The 24770-nt window shown below is 34.0% G+C and overlaps 1 protein-coding gene across 1 annotated transcript in view; it reads right to left on the bottom strand.

The window, feature by feature from the left end:
* Window positions 1–2437: 2437 nt before the first annotated feature.
* The window catches only part of HDAC2 (histone deacetylase 2), a 31451-nt gene continuing 9118 nt past the window's right edge, over window positions 2438–24770 (bottom strand). Inside the window, exons 2-14 of the mRNA XM_065888454.1 lie at window positions 22959–23071; window positions 21733–21850; window positions 19741–19815; window positions 19127–19265; window positions 16922–17063; window positions 13085–13177; window positions 12895–13003; window positions 8855–8995; window positions 8501–8609; window positions 7713–7843; window positions 6594–6749; window positions 3886–3943; window positions 2438–2802 (exon numbers count right to left, since the gene is read on the bottom strand). Coding sequence (XP_065744526.1) covers window positions 2772–2802; window positions 3886–3943; window positions 6594–6749; window positions 7713–7843; window positions 8501–8609; window positions 8855–8995; window positions 12895–13003; window positions 13085–13177; window positions 16922–17063; window positions 19127–19265; window positions 19741–19815; window positions 21733–21850; window positions 22959–23071 — 1415 coding nt within the window. The 3' untranslated portion in view covers window positions 2438–2771. The remainder of the gene's footprint in view (window positions 2803–3885; window positions 3944–6593; window positions 6750–7712; window positions 7844–8500; window positions 8610–8854; window positions 8996–12894; window positions 13004–13084; window positions 13178–16921; window positions 17064–19126; window positions 19266–19740; window positions 19816–21732; window positions 21851–22958; window positions 23072–24770) is intronic.

Below are 24770 nucleotides of genomic sequence, written 5' to 3'. Positions count from 1 at the left end.
GTCATTCAACACATCCTATATTGAATATTTAGGCCATTTTAATCTTTTATTACTTTAAGCAATGTTTCATAATGAAGACTTCTGAAAGTCATATTGCACATAAAGTACATTAAATTTTCCAAAATGGCATTTTAAATCAGATTATTTGATTTTTATATAGAATGTCAAATTAAGCTCAAGAGGTTATACTGACTTATACAACCTACTGCAAAACACAACTTCCTTAAACTTTTGCCAACAGCTGTTCTTTATAACGTGATAGGTTTAAAATTTAGGTTAAAAAATTTAAAAGTATCTTCATAGCTTTTAACTTGCGTTTCCTAAATTAAGGTTAAAAATCTTTTCATACTTAAGAATTATTTGCATTTTTTCCCAGCTAACTCTCCACATCCTTCATGCCTTAAAAAAAAAACCTTTAGATATTAGCCTCTTGAACTGTAATGTTGCAATTCTGCACACTGCCCACCCCAATTGTCATTTTTCTCAATTAGAAGTTGCTAGCCTACAGAATCTTTTAAATATCATTTCATTTACAGTTTGGGTTCAGTGTCATACTTAGAAAGGCCTAGTACTTTCTCAAAAGTCCCTTATGGTTTCTAGTACTTAGTTTCATTTTCCCTTTCCAACTAATCTGGTTCTTCTGATGGAGGGCATAAAACTTTTTTCCCATTTGGCTACCCATTATCCCAATATCACTTAAGGAATAATCTCTCTTCCCTCATCAACTTGAAATATTTTTATCCAATATTAATTTCCAAATGTATTAGGGTATTTATACATCCTGTATTACAATCTTTTTCACTATACACCAAAACAGTAGCTTCTTTGCACTTTTATTTCTAGAAATTTTTGTTATTGCTCTTGTAAATGGGATCTTCCTTTTTCCAACAGATCTTCTGGTTGTTGTTCAGATATATTAACAGCTGCTGGTTTCTGTGTATTAATGTTGTACCCAGTCACCTGGCTGAACTTGGCTTCATACTGTTCTCTTGAGGCTTCAGTTTTATATAAATGCTTCTATTTGTAAATAGGAAAACAAAACCTAAATGTGACCAAGCAGGCTCACCTCAGTATTGAAACAAATTGTTGGTATACCCTTGTAATCGAACATTAATACAGAGCAGTTAAAATGAGCTATACTTGTTAAACAGGGTTAGATAATTAAAATGTAAAGAAGCAAATTACAGAAGTGTACACATGCAATACCATCTGTGTTTCTCAAACACTAAATGCATGTCACTATTTCACTAATGAAAGACTGAATTCCATAATTCCTAATGTCATAAGGGTTTATATGCTGACAGATATGCAGCAAGAGTGAAAACATGGATGAGATATGGTTACTTCTGAAGAATGGGAGGGAAATTAAACGGCAAAGTGGTAAGGAGGGCTTCTACTTCTGTGTAATTTATTTAAAGAAAAAAGAAAACGCTTGAACCAAATATGGCTAAAGTGAAACATCTGTTAAATACAGGTGGGAGAATGGCTGCTCATTACAAAAGTCCAGGTGCTTTTGTGAATGTCTGAAGTATTTCTTAACACAGGCTTTTAGAGAAACATTTTTGACTGACCTGTTGTCTAGCATTCTGTAATTTTTATCTCAAAATAATCAATTTGGGCTTTGTGAAAAGAGAGATTTCACTGATTTTGGCAAGTTTCTGAAATGTTTTACTTTCTCCTTTGCATATTTTAGTAGAAATTACCCCATTTGTCTGCTTTCTACCGCTAGAATGTAAGCTATAGGAGCAGGCATTTTCCCCTTTATGTTCAGATGCATACTCAAAGCCTTAATGCGTAGACACTCAATAAATTGAACCATAAATGACTTTTAAATGTTGATTTCCTTGATCTGGAAACCTGGGTGTAAATTGTGGAACCTGGATACCATGTAAATGCAGTACAAGAACCAGGTTTTGTCTAAACAGCAGGTTTTATTTTAGCCTTAATATAAACACAGGAAAGTTCTGGTAAAACACAACCATACAATTTCTTGTCTACTTGGTTTATTGTGGGGGTTGGCAAAAGAGTCACATGTAGCTCAGTATGGAAGCTATAGTTTCCTTTTCTGATTATTGATTTCTTCTTTCAACTCAGAATCTCCATTTCCAGTTTTTGAGAATCTTTGGTTCAGCTCAAAGATAATTCCTATATCTCAATTGCATAGCTTGTATCATTAATTTCAGATAAATTATGATAATGAGATATCAATCTTCACCAACATTGACTGGTTAACCTATAGAGGACAAGACTTAAGAACTCCTATTACATTAAGAAATAATAATTACTGTAAATACAGTAATTTCCTCAAGAAATAGTTTATGGATGTCTTTGAAGTTGCAAATCAGTATCTTCCACCTCTAGTGTATTCTATTGCTACAGAAACAGTCATGTCATTAGCCTATGAAAAAAGACTCCATGATGTAATAAACAGACAAAAGACAATCCAAGTACAATTTTTTAATAAAGATAATTACAAAAGATGGAAAAATCAGCTCAGAACGGCCAATTACTTCTTTAATAGAGCAGTTTTTTGACATAATAACACATCAGTTTTAAATACTATCACATAAAGCATGGTGGAGAAAAGAAATTTTGCTTCATAATTAGAAAACTCACAATAAAACTTGCCAAGAAAAACAAAACCGAAAAAAGCCATTTTGAAAATAAATACAGTCCATGCCAAAGTAGTATAAAATGAAGCCAGAAGTCTTCAAAAAGAAAACATTTTTCTTCCCAATATTTCCTCACTGAAAGTGATGAGACTCTCAAATTCAAGGGTTGCTGAGCTGTTCTGATTTGGCTCTGTTAAAAGAGGCAACATGAAATATTAAAAACAGCACAATCACCACTTAAATGCACCGACCAATGGATCAGTCTTCATTGAGTCCTCATTCTTGGCTCGTACCAAGAAACACGTTAAGCTGATAGTGCCTTGAGTGTTTTTGGAGCACTGACTGCCTTGATCTTTCTAGTGGTTCTACAATCTATTCCAAGTCATCCTATGAAGGCTAGCACAAAATTATGCGTGGCCAAGCTTTTAACATGCTTTCCAACAATAAAAACCTCAACTATGGTTTTTAAAAAAATTATGTACGGTTTAAAAAACAAATTATGTTATGCTAGCCCAGTGCTTCTTAAATTTACCTGTCTCACAACACTAAAAAATCATGTATACAGAAGAGCACCATGAAAGACCACGAGTGCCTATATAAAAGTTAACAGCGGGCTTCCCTGGTGGCACAGTGGTTAAGAATCCACCTGCTAATGCAGGGGACACGGGTTTGAGCCCTGGTGTTGGAAGATACCACATGCCACAGAGCAACTAAGCCGGTGCACCACAACTACTGAGCCTGTGCTCTAGAGCCCACGAGCCACAACTACTGAGTCCGCGCGCCTAGAGCCCATGCTCCGCAACAAGACAAGCAACCACAATGAGAAGCCCGCGCACCGCAACAAAGAATAGCCCCCGCTCGCCGCAACTAGAGAAAGCCCGTGCGCAGCAATGAAGACCCAACGCAGCCAAAAATAAATAAATTAAAAAAAAAAGTTAATAGCAAAACAAGGCTCAGGTAAATTATGTTCAAGAATATAAACTGATCTATATTCAGCTATAATACTGATTATTACCAGTCTTTGTAATTCTTTAAAAGCAAGCTACATAAATGAAAAATGAGAAAGTAGATGACACATAAACTAATAGTTAAGATATATATATTGTCTTATGCACCATTACAGACTAAAATTCAGAGCATCTCAACAACTTATTGATATTCCAGGTTCAGTTCAGTACTTCTCAAAAGAACACATGTACACCCACCCCAACTCCAGTATGTGCTCGTTATTTTTATAGTATATGAAAATTACTAGATAAAGAATATGGTTTACCCTTTGGTATCTGTTTTTTCACCACTATTGTCCTTGGACTTATCTTCTTCTTTAACATCTAAAAACAAAAATTGGGAAAAGATTAACACCTACTTTGAAATATAAAGTGTATACATTTTATTTTAAAATATATCTTACTTAAAATATAAAAAACTGCCATATACAATCTTACTATTCATGAAATCAGTAACTAAATAAGTTTTGTGTTAGGTGCTGTACTAAATGACAGAGGTTCAAGGTGTCAGTATAACACTGTAGTCCTGCCTTTGGGAAGTTTTCTTCTATGGGATCACAGCACTACAGCCAGGATATGTGCTGTGAAGAAGTCCAGCCTATAGACGTGAGCATAGCACTGTGGGAGATTAGGAAAGCCTACGATGAAGAAGTGATGTTTAAGAGACATTCTGAAGAACGAATCGTTTTTGGGTGGGAAACAGGGAGAAGTATCTTGAACAGAGGGAAAACTTAAAAGGACTCTGAGGCAAGAAGGAATTAGGCTGAAAGGAAGAACTGAAAGACCAATGTGGCTGGAGTACTGTGAGAAGGGGACAGAATTAGATGAGGCCACAGACAAAACAGAGGGTAAATTCTATTACTTATGTAACCATTAGTTTTTTTTTTGTTTGTTTTTTTGCGGTATGCAAGCCTCTCACTGTTGTGGCCTCTCCCGTTGCGGAGCACAGGCTCCGGACGTGCAGGCTCAGCGGCCATGGCTCACGGGCCCAGCTGCTCCACGGCATGTGGGATCTTCCCGGACCGGGACACGAACCCATGTCCCCTGCATTGGCAGGCGGACTCTCAACCACTGCGCCACCAGGGAAGCCCTAACCATTAGTTTTTAACCCTCACTATGTAAGTACCAAAACTTTACCATTAAAAAAAAAATTAATGAAACAGGAGGAGCAATACTACCTATTCAAGATCACTGAAACAAATTAGCCCAAATGTACTAAATTTTTTCTTTAGATAAGCAAATGAAGCAAAGTTGTGAGGCACTGATTATAATACAAACACATGGCAATATGGTTACTATGACATTTGTTTAGGCTTCTGGCTTAATTTAGGATGTGCAAATTTAATAATTCAAAGTGCCAAATGGGATAGGGGGAGGGAGGTAGAGAAAAGAAACGTTCCTAACTTCAGGTTTTGAACTGCAGATTTTTTAAAATGTTTTCTATGGTAATATTTCTTTTATTTGTAGGCTGTAAGATTTTAACAAATGCAAGACCCTATAAGAAGAATTTCATTACCAAATTTCATTACCGTATCAATAACAAAAGTATTTAGGAACTACTATGAGATTAATCCACCACCCGGGCCATTAAGCCAGATCAAAAAGTACTCTCATTTTTAGCTTAAATAGCAATGAAAGATAAGCACCACAGTGCACCCACTTTCCTATTTGGAAGAAAAAGCACAGAAAAGATAAAGATTTAAAAACAGGAAGAAACACCAAAATGGAAAACAAACAAACAGAAAAACCAGACAAGACAAATTAACAGTAAGAGAAAAAAATACTAGAAAAATCCTACAACTAAAGCTAAGTCCTTCTTACCTCCATCACAGCTGGAATTTCTGGATGTCAATCAGTACACAAGAGTAGACTGGAGCCATCATTGTAATACATTGGGAAGTTAAAATTATAAAATGGTAGACAGAGAACAGTAGCGTATAGAGGAGTCAATCCACGAACAAGAACAGAACTAGATGTGTCAGACATGCTACGGATTCCTAACTCTCTAGTAAAAAAGAACATGAGAGCCAGCTTACTCATATAACTTCAATGATAGGAAAAGGATGTTGGACCAGTATCTCTGAATCAGTTTTCCACATGCTACAGGATCAAAATTAACAGGTCAACTAAAACCTGTGCTCATCACCTTTACTTGCATATAGGTATCAGGTATCCATCAGGAAATGCACCAAGTGCAAGAATACAGATATTTAGCACATTGCATTCTCTAGCCATGAGCAGCTCAATCTAGCAGAGATATATATAAAGTCCCTAATGAGGTGCTATAATACAATGTGTTAAATAAAATAAAATGACCCAGGTATGTGTAAGTGCTCTGGAAACTCAGATAAAAATAACACATTCTGGTAGCAAATTCAATGCCCTAAAGCATCTATATTCTCAACAAACTGACACAGCATTTTTAAAATTAAGACAGCAGAAAGTATTATCTCCTCCCAACCCAGCTCCCAAATCCCTTCCCATCTCTGCAGCTTTTATGTTTCCTTCATATAATTTCTGAACAAAGTCTATTCTCTGAGCCTTTTCAAAATAGTGAAACTGGTCTAAGGATAGATAATGTGACTCTTCTGTGTTTTATTCCCATCAAATAAAGTTACAGGTAGTTACAAATTATCTTAGAATTTCAGCTCTGCTCACAGGCTACATATGGATCTATAACCGCTTTGTCCTCTCTCTTACCCAATCTATATCATAGTGCAATGTTCACTATTTTAAGCCTATGTCGTCAAGAAGAGATAGTTTCCTGTAATATAAAAACAAATGTGACTAATAGCATTCAGAGAGCTCTAATTAAAAGAGCTTACTTACATGGGGGGAAGAAAAAAAGTCACCTACTTAGCACACTCACCCCCTCCAATACTTGCATCATTGACTTCAGGATCTCATAAAAATTGCAGTATAGCTCACTTTCAAAAACTTACAATTAAAACATTAATCAAAAAATAAATCTGACCTGTTTTTTTGTCCTCCGTTTCCTTCTTGTCTTCTTCAATTCTAGCTTTCTTTGCTCCTTTCTTATGATCAGCCACATTTCTACGACCTCCCTCTCCTTCGTCCTCAGAATCTGAGAATTCTTCATCACAAGCTATCCGTTTGTCTGATGCTCGAACTGATACATTAAAGATTTTTAATAAAAGTTTTGACAAAAGCAGTCACAGGTTTTATAATTGTTAAGTGCACCCCTCTACAAAAGAACTAGCCAGTCACCACATTTAAAAGTAAGGATAACAGATTTTAAGATTAGAACTGAATGCATGGCTTGCTAAATACTGAAAATTTAGCTTTAGGAAGAAATAATTCAAAGAAACAAGAAAAACATTTGCAGATCTCATTAAAAAAACAAACAACTTTAGAGGAAAAATACTGTTTTCCTGATAGGTAGTGGGAATGGTGTCTTCAAATAAAAATCCTTTATTTCAGAGCTGAGTGGAAGTAGAGAAAATAAAAAATATCATTAACACCAAGTATGTTAGAATGTCTATACCGTGATAGCATACCATTATGCTATAAACCTACGAATCGTATCAAGTGGAATTAGACTGTAGAATCAAACAGAAGGTGCTTAATGTTATTCAACTCACTCTACATAAGTGGTTAATTTGTGGAAACTTTTGATCATATATGTAGTCAAATAAACTGAAATGGCTGATACTCCAATCAAGCTTTGAGACATAGGAAATTAAATCCACGTAAGATTTAAAAAATGGTAAAAATAAAGACAAGTAATGATAGTGTGCTCATGAACAGGGGTCCCCAACACCCCGGACCATGGACCAGTACCGGTCTGCAGCCTGTCAGGAACCAGGCTGCACAGCAGGGGGTGGGTGGCGGGCAAGCGAATCAGTGAAGCTCCATCTGCTGCTCCCCATCGCCTTCATTACCGCCTGAACCATCCCCATCCCCGGTCTGTGGAAAAACTGTCTTCCACGAAATCAGTCCCTGCTGCCAAAAAGGTTGGGGACTGCTGCTCATGAAAACATGTGAAGTCCTTGGGCCACCAAAACCTTCAATTTATAGTATTCTTTTAATAAACCAGAAAAATGTAACAGTACACATCAAGGGACTATCTTACTAGAAATTCTCTTGTCTGGATCTTCTCCATCTTCATCTCCACTGTCTTCATGAACTGCATCTTCTGGAATAGCTTGCATTTGGACTCCAGGTGCATGTGGCAACATGCGTAAATTTTCAAATAAACGCTGTCTAAATTACAACATGCGCAGTTATAAGAAAAAAATATTTTCTTTCAAGTTCCTTTTAAATGTAAGAGGAAACATTATGCAAAAAAAATGCATCTTTTATCTAGCTTAACCTATGAATTAAAATAGTAACATTTACTGAGCACTGATACTTTACATATTATTAACTCGTTTAATCCTCAAAATTTACAGGATAGATACTAACATCCCCCATTTCAAGAATGAGGAAATACAAGCACAAAGGCAAATTAACTTCCCAAAAGTCACAGAGCTAGTGTGTGGTAAAGAGAGGACACAAACCCAGGTCTGTGTACTACAATGTCTCTCTAAACACTCTGTTCTTAGATAAAGCTTTATCAAAATGTTTCAATGAAAATAAATTTCACTTTCATGTAAGGTAAGAAAATATAAAATTTATAGTGCCCCTTTCAATTGAAAAATCCATTTTAACTAATAGAAAATAGAAATATTTTTGAGCTATGAATCCCATATATTTCCATTATTTTATAAAATTAATCAATAACCTTAAGGTTTCAAATACTTTTGACAAAGGAAATACCTATGTATAAAGCTAAAATGACCTACTGCATTTGGCCCTCTAAAAACTCCTAACGCTGTATCAAGATGAAATGTTTATCAAATCAATTCAATGATGTCTTACTTTATCTTTTCCATATATTCTGGAGTGTTCTGGTTTGTCATGTTTGAAGGACTAATATGCAGTTTGAAGTCTGGTCCAAAATACTCAAAGTAATCATTATATGGCAATTCTATCAAAAACAATGAAATAAAGTTACATATTAAAAGCTCAATTTTCACACAAATCCATGCACAAAATCCAGATTCAAGTTGTAAAATATTTCCAGAGAAGATGTTTAAAAGTGAATGCAAAATGAATTCATTAAGTGACTGCTCTCCTATTTACATGGTTTTGGAATTAACTGTAATCACCTAAACATCCTTCTCTATGAATTGACAGTTCACCCAATAAAGCCATCAAAATAAGAACACTTACCATTGGGAATCTCACAATCAAGGGCAACAGCAGTCTCATATGTCCAACATCGAGCAACATTGCGGATTGTGTATCCACCTCCCCCAAGCATCAGTAATGGTAAATTGAAAGTTTTTACAACTTCTACACATTTAGCATGACCTAAAACAAAGAAAATTTGGGTAACAATACATCTGCACATTGTAACAGTTGGAAAAATAAATTTTAAAAAGATAATATAAACAATACTTTATTCAACCAAAATGGCTTTAATTATGTGAAAATTTCTAGTTTATAACTTTTATCAATAAAACACCTTTTATACAATGATATAGAAAACACAATAAGACATAACTGGCTATGTCAGCAAGTGTCCCTGATCAAATATACAACTATATTAATATTAAAATATGAATATAACACATTTTATTAATGTGATATGAAGATATTATATTCCTGTGAGGTTACCTGGGGGAAAAAATAAGTGAGGTTGCAATGAAACATTGTATAATCTAAACTAAACTGACTTTTTGTTACCACTTTCCTCCATAGACATATACAGAAAAATTATGTAAGGCTATACAGGTTTAACTATAGGTTATCGTTAGGCAGTGGTATTATGGACATTTTTCTTAACTTACCTAAAATTATAAAATTAATATTTATTACTACTATAAAAAACTTTAACCAATTTCTATGTGTAGAAATTTCAGTATAAAGTAAACCTAACATGAAAACAAAATATTTCCTTTGGATGTCATAGTTTAGAAATCAGTTACGAGTTACTAGTAACTTCTTATATTATCATCATCATTCAGGAACACAAGTCAATGTTTAAAGCAAGAAAAAAATCCTTCAATTATAGAAGAAATTGATGTATGTTGAATAATATTTTGGAAAAATCAAAATAGTACGAAGAAAAAACTACCTAAAATTCTCATCCAAAGATAGTTTTTTGAATATTCCTTTCCAATTCTTTTTAATTGTTAAAAGCTTAATGGTATGTTTTCTTCATGTAACTATACTGTGAGCATTTTCATTAAGTACTCTTCAATAGTTACATTATATGCTTTGTGACCACCTAGAGGGGTGGGATAGGGAGGGTGGGAGGAAGGGAGATGCAAGAGGGAAGAGATATGCGGACATATGTATAACTGATTCACTTTGTTATAAAGCAGAAACTAACAAACCACTGTAAAGCAATTATACTCCAATAAAGATGTTAAAAAGGGTATACAAATATGTATAAATATGTGAAATTATGTATAAGGACATAAAAAGTGTAAACACATAAACATATAACATATATAAAAACATATATGCATATAAAAACAGTTATATTATATGATTCATAACCCAACAGTTATTACTGCAATTATGAAAATTCAGGCTTCTTATAATAAAGGAAAACTGTTTGGGTATTTTTTAAAGATGAAATAAACAAACAGTTAACTTAAAGATAGCAGTAAAGACAGCTGGCTAAACAAAGACATTTACTTTTCTTTCATCTCAAAACCTGATAAAAATGATTATAAAGGAATTTTTTAAAGGCTAAAATTTATAAAAATGAAGAATGGGAGAGCATACAACAGTATCAATATAAAGTAAGATAGAAAGGAGACAGACAAGAGGTAAACTGACTTTAGCAGTTTGAATTGAAGCTGGCAGTGGAGAAAGCTTGGAATCAAGTTTGACATTTGGGATTGCAAATATCTTTACATGCTTTATACAACGGATATTCTATCAGTCAGTTGAAATATAGATTTATAGTAAGAGTAAAATAAAATGCTGTAGTTTGTGATTATGAAAGCTATTGCTTTTAAGTACAAAGGCATTAATAACTTTCAAAAAGTTAAGAAAACTGACAAGTTAATACACATCTTAAGAGTACATTAAGTAGATTTTAAGAAGATTGTATCCATTTTGAGGAAACAGATGGTTATCTGCACATTATTTTCAACAATACGAAACTGCTGCTTTTTGGCCACTTTTGACCTAGCAAGAAAAGGGGCAATTATTTCAAATTTTTCAACCTAATATAAGCAGAATAGATTGATTACGTCATAATTGTAATGCTGGCTGGCATAGGAGCTATCGTAACATCAAATAAAATAGCCTTTAATACCTGTATTTAGTTATTAAATTCCATTTAGGCCAAGAGTTGTTCTGGAAAAAGTTCTACTTGAGAATTCTTCACATTTTATGAGAGAATTCAAAGCAGAACATGAACTTGTTACCTAAAAGTTCACAAGGAAAACAACTCCAAAATCATGTACAATATCTGTGAAAAGTCACAACTAATCCATACATAATAAATTTTAAGAACTTATTAAATAAAATTTCAGATTTATTCTTATACCCTAGCAGTTCATTCCATAACGGTGATCTTTACTTTAGTCTGGACCTCTAGCATATGTTGATTTCAACACTTATAAGCAAAGAACAGCTCGATGTTCTACCAGATCTACAGAGGAAATTCACCCAAACAGGAACAAGTCAGAAGACTGTTTTTCATGGAGGTAAAACGGACAGAACACTTGATCCATCTGAATATAATGTACTATTTATAAATACTGGCAATTTACTAATGAGTAAGGAGAAAACTAAGGAAATGACAAAATTGTATGGGGAAAAACAAGTTATGCAAAAGGAAATTGAATAAGCTGAAACATGCTTCAATGTTGCTGGTGATGCCATTAACACTGAATACCATGACCAAAATTCTGGTCTAAATACCAGATTTAAATTGTAAAAATGGAAATATTGGAAGGGTGTATGCATGTGTTGGGGACAAAGTGGTGGCTCCCTCTTCTTTCACAATGGAAAGTGAATATACAAGGTTAAAATTAAAAGTTAAAAATAATAAAGCTTGGGGAATTCCCTTGTGGTCCAGTGGTTAGGACTCTACGCTCACACTGCCAAGGACCTGGGTTCAATTCCTGGTCAGGGAACTAAGATCCCACATGCTGCATGGTGCGGTCAAAAAAAAAAGAAAGAAAAGCTTACATGTTATTTAAAGAAAGGTAAGCACCAAAAGAATCAACAAAAGTTGTTGAAAATTATGCTAAGTGTAATATGTGGAATCAAAAAAACAAATAAACAAACATAACTAAACAGAAACAGTCACAGATATAGACAGATGGTTGCCAGAGGGGAGGAGAGAAATATATGAGGGAGATTAAGAGGTACAAACACTGAGTTACAAAATAAATGAGTCACAGGTATGAAATGTACAGAGTGGGTAATAGAGTCAATAGTAATATAATATTTTTATATGATGACAGATGACAACTAGACTTAGCATGGCGATCATTTTGAAATGTATAGAAATATCAAACCACATGTTGTGAACCAGGAACTAACATAGTGTTGTAGGTCAGTTATATTTCAAAAACAAACAACAAACAAACTCATAGAAAAAGAGATCAGATTTGTGATTACCAGAGGCAAGGAGTCAGGGGAGGGGAGATTACATGAAGACAGTCAGAAGGCACAAACTCCCAGTTAAAAGATAAATAAGTATTAGGGATGAAATGTACAACATGATAAAGATAATCAACACTGCTGTATGTTATAAATGAAAGCTGTTAAAGAGAGTAAATCCTAAGAGTTTGCATCACAAAGAAAAATATACATATTTTAATATATTTCTTTAATGTTGTACTATAGATGAGTGTTCACTAAACCTACTGTGTTAATCATTTCATGATGCTGAAATCATGATATTGAAGTCAAATCATTATGTTGTACATCTTATGCTCACATGGTGCTGTATGCCAACATCTCAATAAAACTGGAATAAATAATTAAACAAATAAATAAAAGTTTTAAAAAAAGAAAACCGCTGCCTTGGTTGGTATTGCAACAAGCCTTACAAAACTACTCATGTATGAATATATACATAAATTTGACAAAATAAAAGATACATATGACAAAAACCCATAAAAAACACATGGCTCCCTGTTAAAATAGCAGGTAAAAATTAAATGACAGCTTTTATGGGAGGTTCTTAGGAAGAAAAAAAACTTTCTTCCTGGAATATCACCCTTCAAATTGCTTACCTTTGACTGTCAAATTGAAGCAACCAAGTCTATCACCGGATAGTGAGTCTGCACCACACTGTAGCACCACAGCACTAGGCTGATACATCTCCATCACTTTTGAAATAATCTATGTACAAGGTAACAAATGTTAATGTCTCTAAAAAACATTTTGGAATTCCTTTTCATTTCTGAAAATAATAATACTTACAGGCTTAAATATCTGCCCATATGATTCATCATCTATACCATCTCTCATTGGAAAATTGACAGCATAGTATTTGCCTTTTCCTGCACCAATATCCTAAAATACATAGTTAAATAGATCTCAGAGAATATATCATAATAAAAAGTTTGACATATTTATTAAAATATTTTTAAAAGATTAAAAGACTAGGTAACAAAACCCAATTCTTAATTCATCTAGTAGGCTGAGAAGGGAAATAATACAGAAAAAGTACATATTACAACATTTATGGATGGCTTATAAAGCTGAAAAGAACCAATTCCACTTAATTTGTAATGATTATTTTGGGGAGAAAAGAAATTTAACACAGTTAAAGGCAATTTGAAGTTAAGTATTACCCAAGAAATTTGTCATAAACAAAATAAACAAGACAACTTTATAGGTAAAACTGTAGGAAATATAAACTCTGAGCCAAAGAACCCTGCAGGACAATTGTCTCTAAAGTAGAATCCTTCTTGTGGCTCACAATCTGGTATGAGTTTACTTTTAAGACTTTCTTGAAGTTTTAACAGTTGCAGACTAAAGCATTGAAATCTGTTCTTTAACTGGGCTTGAAATAAATTTTGTTTCTACTTGTTGAATAAGTACCACTCTAGGCATTAATACCTCCCAAAAGAAGCAAAGGAGAGAAATTGAGAGCTGGGTTCCAGCTACACACACACACACACACACACACACACACACACACACACACACTCTCTTACTTAAAATATACATACATGTACTCTATACTTATTTATTTGTGTATGTTATGCATGTGTATATCTATGTATGTGTATGTTCATACAGATATATACACACATAAACAGTTGACCTTTGAACAACACCAGGGTTAGGGGTACAAACTCCCGTATAGTTGAAAACCTGAATTTAACTTTACAGTCTGTCCTCCATCTCCATGATTCTGCATCTGCAGAGCAACCAACTGTGAGTTGTTTAGCACTGCAGTAATTATTTATTGAAAAAAATCTACATAGAAGTTCAAACCTGTGTTGTTCAAGGGTCAACTGTATATTCCTAGAAGATATGGCTGAGACATTTCTACAAAACAGTGCTTTAACTACAACATCAAAGGATTGGGGGTAACTGGTTCTTACATGTTTTAAATTACAGTTGACCCTTAAACAACAGGGTTTGAATTGTGGGTCCACTTACATGCAGATTTTTTTCAATAAATGTATTGGAAAATTTTTCTGGAGATTTGCAACAACCTGAAAAAACTTGCACATGACTACAGTCTAGAAATATTTTTAAAAATTAAGAAAAAGGTATGTTATGAATGCATAAAATACATGTAGATATACAGAATATGTTAACTGACTATATTATCATGAAGGCTATTAGTATTTATGCTTTTGGGGAGTCAGAGTCATATGCAGATTTTCAACTGCACAGAAGTCAGCGCCCCGACCCTCTCATTCTTCAAGGGTCAACTGTATAATGTCTCAATGTATATGAATCTTTAGAACTACTAATACAAATACATGTTCTTCCCTTATCTCTCATGGAACGATCTCAGCTTGAATCCATTTTTTTAAAAAGCATAGCTTACCCTTCAATATTAGAGTTATTATGATCCAACTTTCAATGAAAAAGCATGAAATTACACACTCACTCCTACAATTTTTCTTAAAGAATCTAAATTTTTATATAACTAAATACAAACTATACACATGTGGACAAACTTAAAGAACCGTAAACCCCTAGACTTCTGCACTGAAAACACAGTTGGAATACATGTTGACACTAAGATTTTACAATACAGAAAGTTGGTCAGCACTTCTCACTCTAGCTAAAGGCTGGTAACTCAGAACTGTGGCCTTTGTTGGACCAAGTTTTATACCTTCCATTTCTTACTCCACAACTACTACTTTATCACACCTTTGGTTTTTTTCTTCCTAGACTACTGATCTAATAAATGCAAGCATAGTTCTAACAACAATCTAAGCTTAGAGTAGCCTTCTTTTCTGATTTAGAATGAATTGTCAGGTAGAAAAGGTAATGTTTATTAAGTTATGCTTGAGTTTCACGAAAGTCCAAATACAACTACACATATAATGAAGCAGTTGATTTTAGTTTCCTAAATTTGGGGGACACCTTTATAATATGCAAAAGGAAAAAATTTTGACATTTTATACAGGGAGTATAAAATCCTAAGAAAAGAGATATTGAAAGTCATTCTCAATCTTTTTAAACCACATATTCTCCAATATTTTCTAACAACTTCAAGTACACTGTCAGAAATTAAAACAGAGGCTTCCATTTGCTATTTCTGAGATTATTAGAATTGTATTGCAAAGACACTATCTTTCTTTAAGCTTAAAGCTGGAAAGCTTTTGCTTAATTTCTACCAGAGTGCAATGGTTATACACAAACAAATTCTACTGGTTTAGAACAGTGGTTCTCAAACTTTAGTGTGCAGAAAAGAATCATCCAGAGTACCTAAAGTCTGAGAATATGTGCTTCTAAGTTCTCAGGTGATAGTGATTCTGCTAGTTTAAGGATCAATCTTTGGGAACCACTGGTCTGTAAGATAAGACCAAGTGGGGAAAGTCACTGAATGAGCTAACATGGCAAGAAAGAACTGCAAATATAAATTATTTTAAAAGCCACATAATTTAAACTGAAATAAATGAAACAAATGACCTCTTACCCACTTATAAAGTAAGGTTTCACCATCTGAATTCTTACTGAAAGAGCACAACCTTGTGATCAAATAATTAAGTCATACATTTGAAGACTACTTTAAGGTCACTCTAAACTTTTGGTTGTTAAACTATAAAGACATACCACAGATCTGAAAAACAACCTTAACAAAACAGCTTAGAACCAATGTTGAATGCCATGCCAAAAGAAATCTCCCATAAAATACAGCTAAACTAAAAACAGCTGTTTAAATTTCAGAATAAACTTCAACATGTTTGCAGTTTGGTTCAAAAAACCAAACCTCTAGTATAGCAAAAACAAAAAAAAACCCACAAAACAACTTCAAGAGCACCAAGTGAAAGAAGGTAACAGAAATATAGAAATAAATGCACTTGATGTAATAGGCAGGCAGGATAAGCTATGATATTCTTTCTCTCCCCAAGGCGGGGGCGGGAGGGCGGGGGGAGAATATACATACATTACAAATTTCAGAAGCCTAAAGAAAAAAAGGGATTAAAATTAGACCAATTAAATAAAGACCAATCATAAAAGGAGGGCAGTACAAGAACCTTAAAAAGACTCAATTATTTTATTCCACCAATCTTTATATTCAACAGCAATACAGGCTACCATCAAGTAGGTTTTGAAGATTCAAACTGAACATCAAGAAAACTGCTTCATGCTTTGTGGATGTTCAAAAATATTTATTCAACCAAAGAAAAAAGCTCAGCAAAAGAAAGCCCTTTAAGTTCTCGTTGAATGTTTGCTTGTAGTCAGCAAAAGTGAATTCCAACAAATGTTATAGCATATAAAATGACGAATCCTGGGCTTCCCTGGTGGCGCAGTGGTTGAGAGTCCGCCTGCCGATGCAGGGGACACGGGTTCGTGCCCCGGTCTGGGAAGATCCCACATGCCGCGGAGCGGCTGGGCCCGTGAGCCATGGCCGCTGAGCCTGCGCGTCCGGAGCCTGTCCTCCGCAACGGGAGAGGCCACAACAGTGAGAGGCCCGCGTAACGCATAAAAAAAAAAAAAAAAATGACGAATCCTTCATACAAGATTCAAATTAATGACTCAGAAAAACATTAGTTCAGGTGTAAGATTACTAACCTCCTAGGTTAATCTCATAATATTTATTCAGACAGAATTCAATCTTACCCTCAAGTCTCCCGTTCCAGGAAAGTATTCCCCATATTTATGGAATGATACAGTCATTACACGATCTGTTGTATAAAAAGCTTCTTCAACACCATCACCATGATGGATATCAATATCAATATATAAGACTCTCTGATGATACCTGAAAACAAAACCTTAAGTAAGTTTTCAAAAAGGTTTTAAGACAGAAAAAACCACCATGGATTCAGGAAACCTATTTTTGAGCTCCTGCATTCCAGAATGTTTAATCCCCTTTCTTTTCTTTACTTCCAGCCTAAGACACCATTCAAAGAGACCATCCTGAAGTTACAGTTTGAGCCTCAGACCTTTAAATCTTCCCTTTACACCCAATCTAGATGAGAAAATGTATTTGCTCTGTGAAATCTGCCTTATTCTGCTTTAAAAACATAGTATATGTTTCTGTACATTAATAACTGAAGATTATACCTTACTTAAGATTGTTACTTTAAAACATCTCTCTAGCGTATCTTTAGTATTATAAAATAGGGTTTGCCAATCTATGGTCCATAGGCCAAATTTGGACAATGGCCTCTTTTTGTATAGCCTCTTTTTGTATAGCCTTTGAGATAAGCACATTTTTTAACATTTTTAAATGGCTGAAAAATACAATCAAAATAATAATTTTGTGATATGTGACAATTAAATGAAATTCAAATTTCAATGTCCACAAGTAAAGTGTTACTGAAACATGGCCATGCTCGTTTGTTCACGTATTGTCTATGGCTTCTTTTTTATTTCAACCGAATGCTTGTGACAGAAACCACAAGTGGTATTCTCATCACTTCACAGTGCTGCTTGGAGAACTACAAATCGCAGTAAAATTCGAATGCATTTTAAGAGCCACATGTTATCACCATACTGGACATGTTATAACCAGTGCATACCCATGTCAAAACAAGAAAAAAGGAAAGTGAATTTCATATATCATCCTTTCAAGGCACAATGAAGTGAGGATTATTATGGAATTAAATGGCAGAGCACTGTGTTTATTTTACAATAATACCACAGCCATGTTAAAAGAATACAATACAGGCTGACATTACCGACTAAGCACTCACAAGAATATCCTCAACTCGCAGGAAAGCAAAATTCAGAAACTTGGAAAATAAAAACCAGAATGTCTCATCATAGACTTTCTTAAAAAAAGAAAAAAAAAAGTGTGAACAAAGTTAAATGTCTGAGTGGCTCATAAGCTGTTTCCAATAGTCAATTAATTAAATCAAGTTTGCACTAGTTGAAGAAGTGTGTCCAGAGAAACTACATTTAACCTGTTAAGACTGTTAGCATGCAGATAAGAACTGCTGCTCACAGATGAAGACACAGCAACCAACATCAACAGTGAATTAAAAAACAAGGCAAATGATTTCAAGGGGTTTTGCTTGGCTCTCAATTAGTCAATTGACAGAGATCAGTTGTTTATTGAAGGAGTCAATACCTAATTTTAAGTAACTGAAAAATTAGCCTTTATAAATAGTATGCATGGAACAACTTCAGGCAAGAACATTTTCAAAGTTAAGAAAACACCAATTTGTTACAATCTGAAGTAGAATCTGCTAAGATGTGTTATAACTAATGAGGGTAAAAAATCTAACTTTGTAAATCTCCAAAATCACAAATACCGCTATAGATATTGCTCTCAAACTGCAGTCAAGAATAACTTTAACTCCTGTAGCAACTTAGATGATTATATCCATTAGCACAAAACCCCATTCTATGTGGAAGCTAGGCAGTTAGCTGGTCTCATTCAATAGGTAAACAAATTTCCTTTAACATAGGTTTCAAATTTTTGCCTTCAAAAGTTAAAACTTACATTTAACTTTGTTAAATGTAGAACATAATGTTCTACATTTAATTAAATGTTAGAACATAAAACTTCTCGGGTCATGTCATTTTTCATTAATTAAAACTATACCTCCAATCTAAATTGTCAAACTACTTCTAATATTTTTTAGAAAGGTACTTAATGGAGCCTCAAACATTGATATGTACTTCTCATTCTTAATGATCCAAGGACTGGGCAAATTTCCTGTATTTTTACAATGGTTTGGAATGAATCCACAGATGATGATTCACCATTAACTATTTTCAACCCACTGTTCACTTTTATTTTTTTAAGCCATAGAATTTTATTGTTTTAAATAAAACACTTTTTCATAGGAAAAACATCAACACAAATTAACTTACTTCAGTAATTCAAGGATGGCAAGCACAATATCATTAACATAACAGAATCCTGATGCTTCTGATTTCTTAGCATGATGTAATCCTCCAGCCCAGTTAACAGCCATATCAGTTTGTTGTCGGTTTAACTTCACAGCCCCAGCTAACAAACAAGACAGGGGAGACTTTTAAATGTTTAAGATAAAAAATTAGTATAACTAGACAAAAGCCCTAGTGGAAAGAGTATGCCATGCATAAGCAAATAAGCAAAAGAGTATAAAACCATGAAAGGATCATTATCAAGGGCACTAACAGTTTCTCCTTAGATAACTATTTTCCTATAGTTGTTATCTGATTAAATAAGAGCACATAGATGGAAAGGAGTAGTGACAATGGTAGTTAGAAGTCTCTAAGTGAAAATGCAACTGAAGTAAAAAACTGAAAATTAAAAAAAAAAGTTTGAGACATTAAGATCCCAAAACATGGAGGGGGGTCCAGCTAAAGAAAACTGTACTCTGCTAAACACACTTTTTGTTATTAAAATCCGCCACTATTAAAACTTGTTCTAAGCAAATAACCCAAAAGATACATACCAAGTTTAAATCAACTTTCAAATTTGACCAAATCAGGACACTTACCAACTGAACCACCAGTTGAAAGCTGACAAAACTCAAAGAGCCCATCAAACACTGGACAATCCTCTCCGACATTAACTGTGGAAGATGGATTTCATTAATTTCAATTCATTCTGTGAATTAATGAAAGCCTTTTCTTACAAAAACTATTTCCTACAAATAATGTTTGTTTGATGCAATCATAAAACATACACAGCACAGCAGTAATCTAAAGTTTGCAATTTTATCCAAGGCAGTTAAAGTGTTATATGTGAAATACCACCACCAATTCTTAACATATTTGTGGAATATGTCTGCTTTATTAACAAGAAATCAATAGCTATCAAAATATAAACGGTATTTGGTGTTATTTAATTAAAACATGGGCTTAAATTTTCCAGGCATTTTTCCTTAAATATACGACAGTAAATTAATCAAAATTCTAAAAACTTTAAATAAGTAACTTCAGTTGCTTTATGATTTACATTCTTTAAAACTCCTTAAGTACACAGAACATCCAAAACTTTGAAATGTATTTTAGTGATTACCAAAAAGATGTAACAGTTGGTTCCCTACGTCCATGGTTAGCATTGATCTTGAAAGATGGTAAGAATTAACTAAGCTCATGACAGCCAAGATACAGAAGAAATATTTAAGGCACAAGGAGACAACACATGCAGATATACCACACATCACGACATATTTAGTTCCTTAGTACTGAATGAAAGAGGAACTAAATATGTCGTGATGCATATAACCCATTCTCAGTTTCTCCTCATCCCTTAATTTATATCCTCTTCAAAAAAAGGGTCATTATTTTATGTAGCTTTGCACATCCTTAATTTATTGACACTATAATGAATAAATTTTAGCTTCCTGCTATTCAGATATGATCACAATCTTAATACAATTCAGTATTACGTAAATTTTAAACCAATCCTGCTAATTCATTTACCTTAGGGCTACCCATGACTTAATCTAAGCCTGAATCCCCACTGAAAAAACAGGGACAAATAATATCTATTTATATTACAGCATTTTATTGAATCAAATGAGATAATCTATGGTAGAAATGTACATGAAGTTCTATGAATTTATGAGATGTCTAGCAACTACACTTAATTTAGTATTATTGAAACTATTATTTTTTTAAAAAAATCATTACTGAAGTCCATCAATAAAAACATCAATGAGAATGAATTCCAGTATCAAGCTTTAAAAGACACTGTTCCAGTCATTTTAGAATGACATTTTGCATTCCATCTTCAAGCCAACCAATCTCTAATAATAAAATACCTTTTATCTACAAAAGAGAACACTATATAGAAGAGAATCAAAAGCTCCACTAATACAACAAAGGGAAGTACAAATTATATGTACAACTGTCCCTTAGTATTCACAAGGGAGTGGTTCCAAGACCCTGAGGATACCAAAATCTGGGGATGCTCAAATCCCTTATATACTATTTGCATACAACCCATGGAACATCCTCCCATGTATTTACATCAGCTCTAGATTACTTACAATACCTGATACAACGTAAGCATGTAGTTGTAAATTCAATGTAAACAGTTGCCTACAGGAGGCAAATTCAGTTTTGTTTTTTGGAACTTTCTGGAATAGTCCAGATTAACTAAAGCACCCAAACAGAAGACAAGAGGCATACACACCAAGCTAAGATCAAAGTACAATCTTTTTTTTTTTTTAAAGCAGGGGAGTGAGGTCTCCCCACCAATATCCATTATCCCAAAGTTAACAAGGAACCAAAACAAAATGCAAAGAAGATCCAGATAGCCCTCTGGCAGTTTGGCAGACCAATAAGCTTCAAGTAGGTTTTTTTTTTTTTTTTTTAAAAGTAGCTTTAGTATTGTTACACGGACTTTTTAAATCAGTAAATAATTAAAACAATATTTTAGATCAGGAAAATACCTAGATTTGGATAACTAATTACAAGCTTCTAAAAGTACTCATTTATATTTATCATTACTAATATATACTTTTAACATAGAAACATACATCTCTGCATCTGCTTACTATACTCGGACATGTTATCTGGTCTTATTGAACGTAGAAATTTGATGTACTCATCGCTGTGGTATTTTGTCATTTCTTCAGCAGTGGCTTTATGGGGCCTCTGTGAAGAAAAATAAATGTCAGAATTGTGGAATTACAACTGGTAACATCAGGGTTACCAAACACAAAGTATACAATTTCCCCTAACAATACTCTCAAAAGAACTAGGTCTGCCAGAACAAAATAAATTCCAAAGCAAATCCAAATTTATACATGTGTGTTTTAGAAAACAGAAATCAAATCCAAAGATAATTCACATTCCTTTAAAAAGGATTAGGCAGGCCTAACACCAACTATGAATTAATCACTCCTTTTATTTTAGTGGAAATAGGTCAACCCTTCTAAAGACTAATCCACGTTCATAAACTCTTTCTCTTATTTTCTATCACAAACCTCCTGCTCTATATCCAGTAATTTCATCAATGACCAAAAAGCTTCAGGAAGGATGAGTGAGACTCATTCAGGTAGAATGAGATTCATTCTCTATTAGTTCATGATCTCTCTTCCTTTTCCTCTGACTATCCAAATCATCCTTGTTCCTAGGATCGTTTCATTTATGACACACTTCTGCCACAAGGCTTCCTGACTGAAAGTCTTATCCAACTCCTCTTCTCTAAATGTCTATTATCTGAAACAAAGAAGCTCACATATATTACCCAACATTGTTAACTGCTTCAAGTCTTTCTCTTCTCCCCAAGTGGATAAGAATTATTGCATCTTATATCTGTTTATCTATACTCCCACATCTTCTACAAAATAGACACTTTGCTTGCTCACTAATACAGTGTTCCTATACGCCAAGAAATATTGGTAGGATTAATTTTCTGCATGATTCTTTTTTAACAGTCCCAGGTCAACTCTTCAGCAGCACACAGGTCAGTAATTATCATAACAAAAATATTTAGTATGCTAAATTGAGTTGGTCTCCAGTTATGTGAAAACCTGGGGAAGGGAAACTGTTTTTTAAAATGGTTGAATAGGGGAAAAAAAAGAGGTCACAGCTCCCACACTCTCAAGTTTTCTCTGAAGAATAAAACAAAAAGAGGAGTTTCTCTTTTCTTCCACACCTTTTCATCTGCTAAATGCCCTCCAACTTTGAAAACAAAGTTTCAAAGTAGTGGTTTAAACAAACAAACAAACAGTGAATATTTACCGAAAGGTATACTCACATATATTTCCATTTTTCTATACAAGCCATAATTTAGCAGCAAGTTATGGGTCATGCGGATCCTATGAGGTTTCATGGGATGACCCTGTCCGTAATAATAATTTCCAATATCACCTAAAAGAGGAAAGAGACAAAATGAACAATACAGACAAGAGAATCTTCATGAACTATTAAAATTTATGTGTCCACCATTAGATGACATTTATCACCTAAATAAGCTTTATTTGAAATCTTAAATAATAATTTTAGATTTTTCAACTTTCAAACTGTATTAGAAAACCAAGATCCTATGCACACTTTTACATACTGATGACTCCATCAATACATTATGTTTGTTCGAAGATTAAGGCAAGCAAGCTTTTCTGATTTTTAGTTTACTGAACTTTCTTATTTAGGATTAGCCCAAATAAAATACTCTTCACTCACTTACAAAAGTTTTTGTTCCTTAGAGCGATACCTGCTTTTAGTATTTACTGGCAAATTTAGATGCTTAAGGTACATTCTCTGAGTTTCACCAGTATGACTTAAAAATTTTATAGCAAATATTGCTTCTTGGATGATTCACTGGCGTGCCAAAAATCCTTTATAGTTGGTATTATCGTGGCTACAATGTTTTATATATCCATATCACAGTCAATAAAAATTTTGGTAACTGAAATTTGGATCCTAAATAAAGTTTTGCTATGATGACATACTTATTACATTTTTCAAGGTAGTAAGGATATTTTTTCTCATTCTTCACGATTAAAAAGTTATAATTCCTAACCTATCTTTTTATGATATATTACATCCCAAGGTCTTAAAACTGACACGTAAGATTTACTTTAAATAACACCAGGGCTTCCCTGGTGGCGCAGTGGTTGAGAGCCCGCCTGCTGATGCAAGGGACACGGGTTCGTGCCCCGGTCCGGGAAGATCCCACATGCCGCGGAGCGGCTGGGCCCGTGAGCCATGGCTGCTAAGTCTGTGCGTCCGGAGCCTGTGCTCTGCAATGGGAGAGGCCCGCGTACCGCAAAAAAATAAATAAACAAAATAAAAACACCAAAATCCCAGATTTTTGTCTACCAAATTTCAACAAAATTAATACTTTAAGGTAAAGATCTAGTGTTTCTATAATAAAAAGTGTTAAGGATGCCACTTAAATATATACCATTTTTCTAATGTAATGGGCAATTTTTACAACAGCCTTTATTAGAAATTACGTTCGGTACTAATTCTAGTTTTTAAATAATCAATTCTAAAATTTTGTTAGGATAGCCAAGCTGATTTTAGTTGTTTTTAAGTTAATCATTTAAACATGGGTTCATATAATAAAAACTAGGGATAAAAAATGCCATTTACTCCCCTTCTAGATCAAAAAAATCTTTCAAAATCCTGCCTAAATACACACCTTTTTTTGTTTGTTTAATGAAAACTAAGAATTCAAAACCTTTTGCTTCTCTCTTCCATATTTTTGATAACAGTCCAGGATGAACATTCACTTTTATTAACATACCCGTTTCTAATACCACTACTAATTGATTTTGTTGGTACCGCACCTCTAATTTACTTAACTCTTCATTTTCAACACAAGCTCTCTTCTGAAAACGATTCATATATACACATGGTCATTTAAAAGGAAAGTAACCTTTCTTAATCTGTACCAACAGTAAAGCTAAGACAATACAGACAAGTAGCAAAGCAGAGCTATGGGGACACTCCTCTGCATTTATCACAATTCAGTCTATGAATGCAGGAAACAAACTACCTCCCAAGCTATAAAGCTCCGCTCTACATCGTGGTAGTACACATAAAGTCCCTTGAAAGCAACCTG

Source organism: Phocoena phocoena, chromosome 12 (assembly GCF_963924675.1).
Source record: "Phocoena phocoena chromosome 12, mPhoPho1.1, whole genome shotgun sequence".
Lineage (NCBI taxonomy): Eukaryota > Metazoa > Chordata > Mammalia > Artiodactyla > Phocoenidae > Phocoena > Phocoena phocoena.
This window is presented reverse-complemented; position numbering and strand designations above follow the sequence as displayed.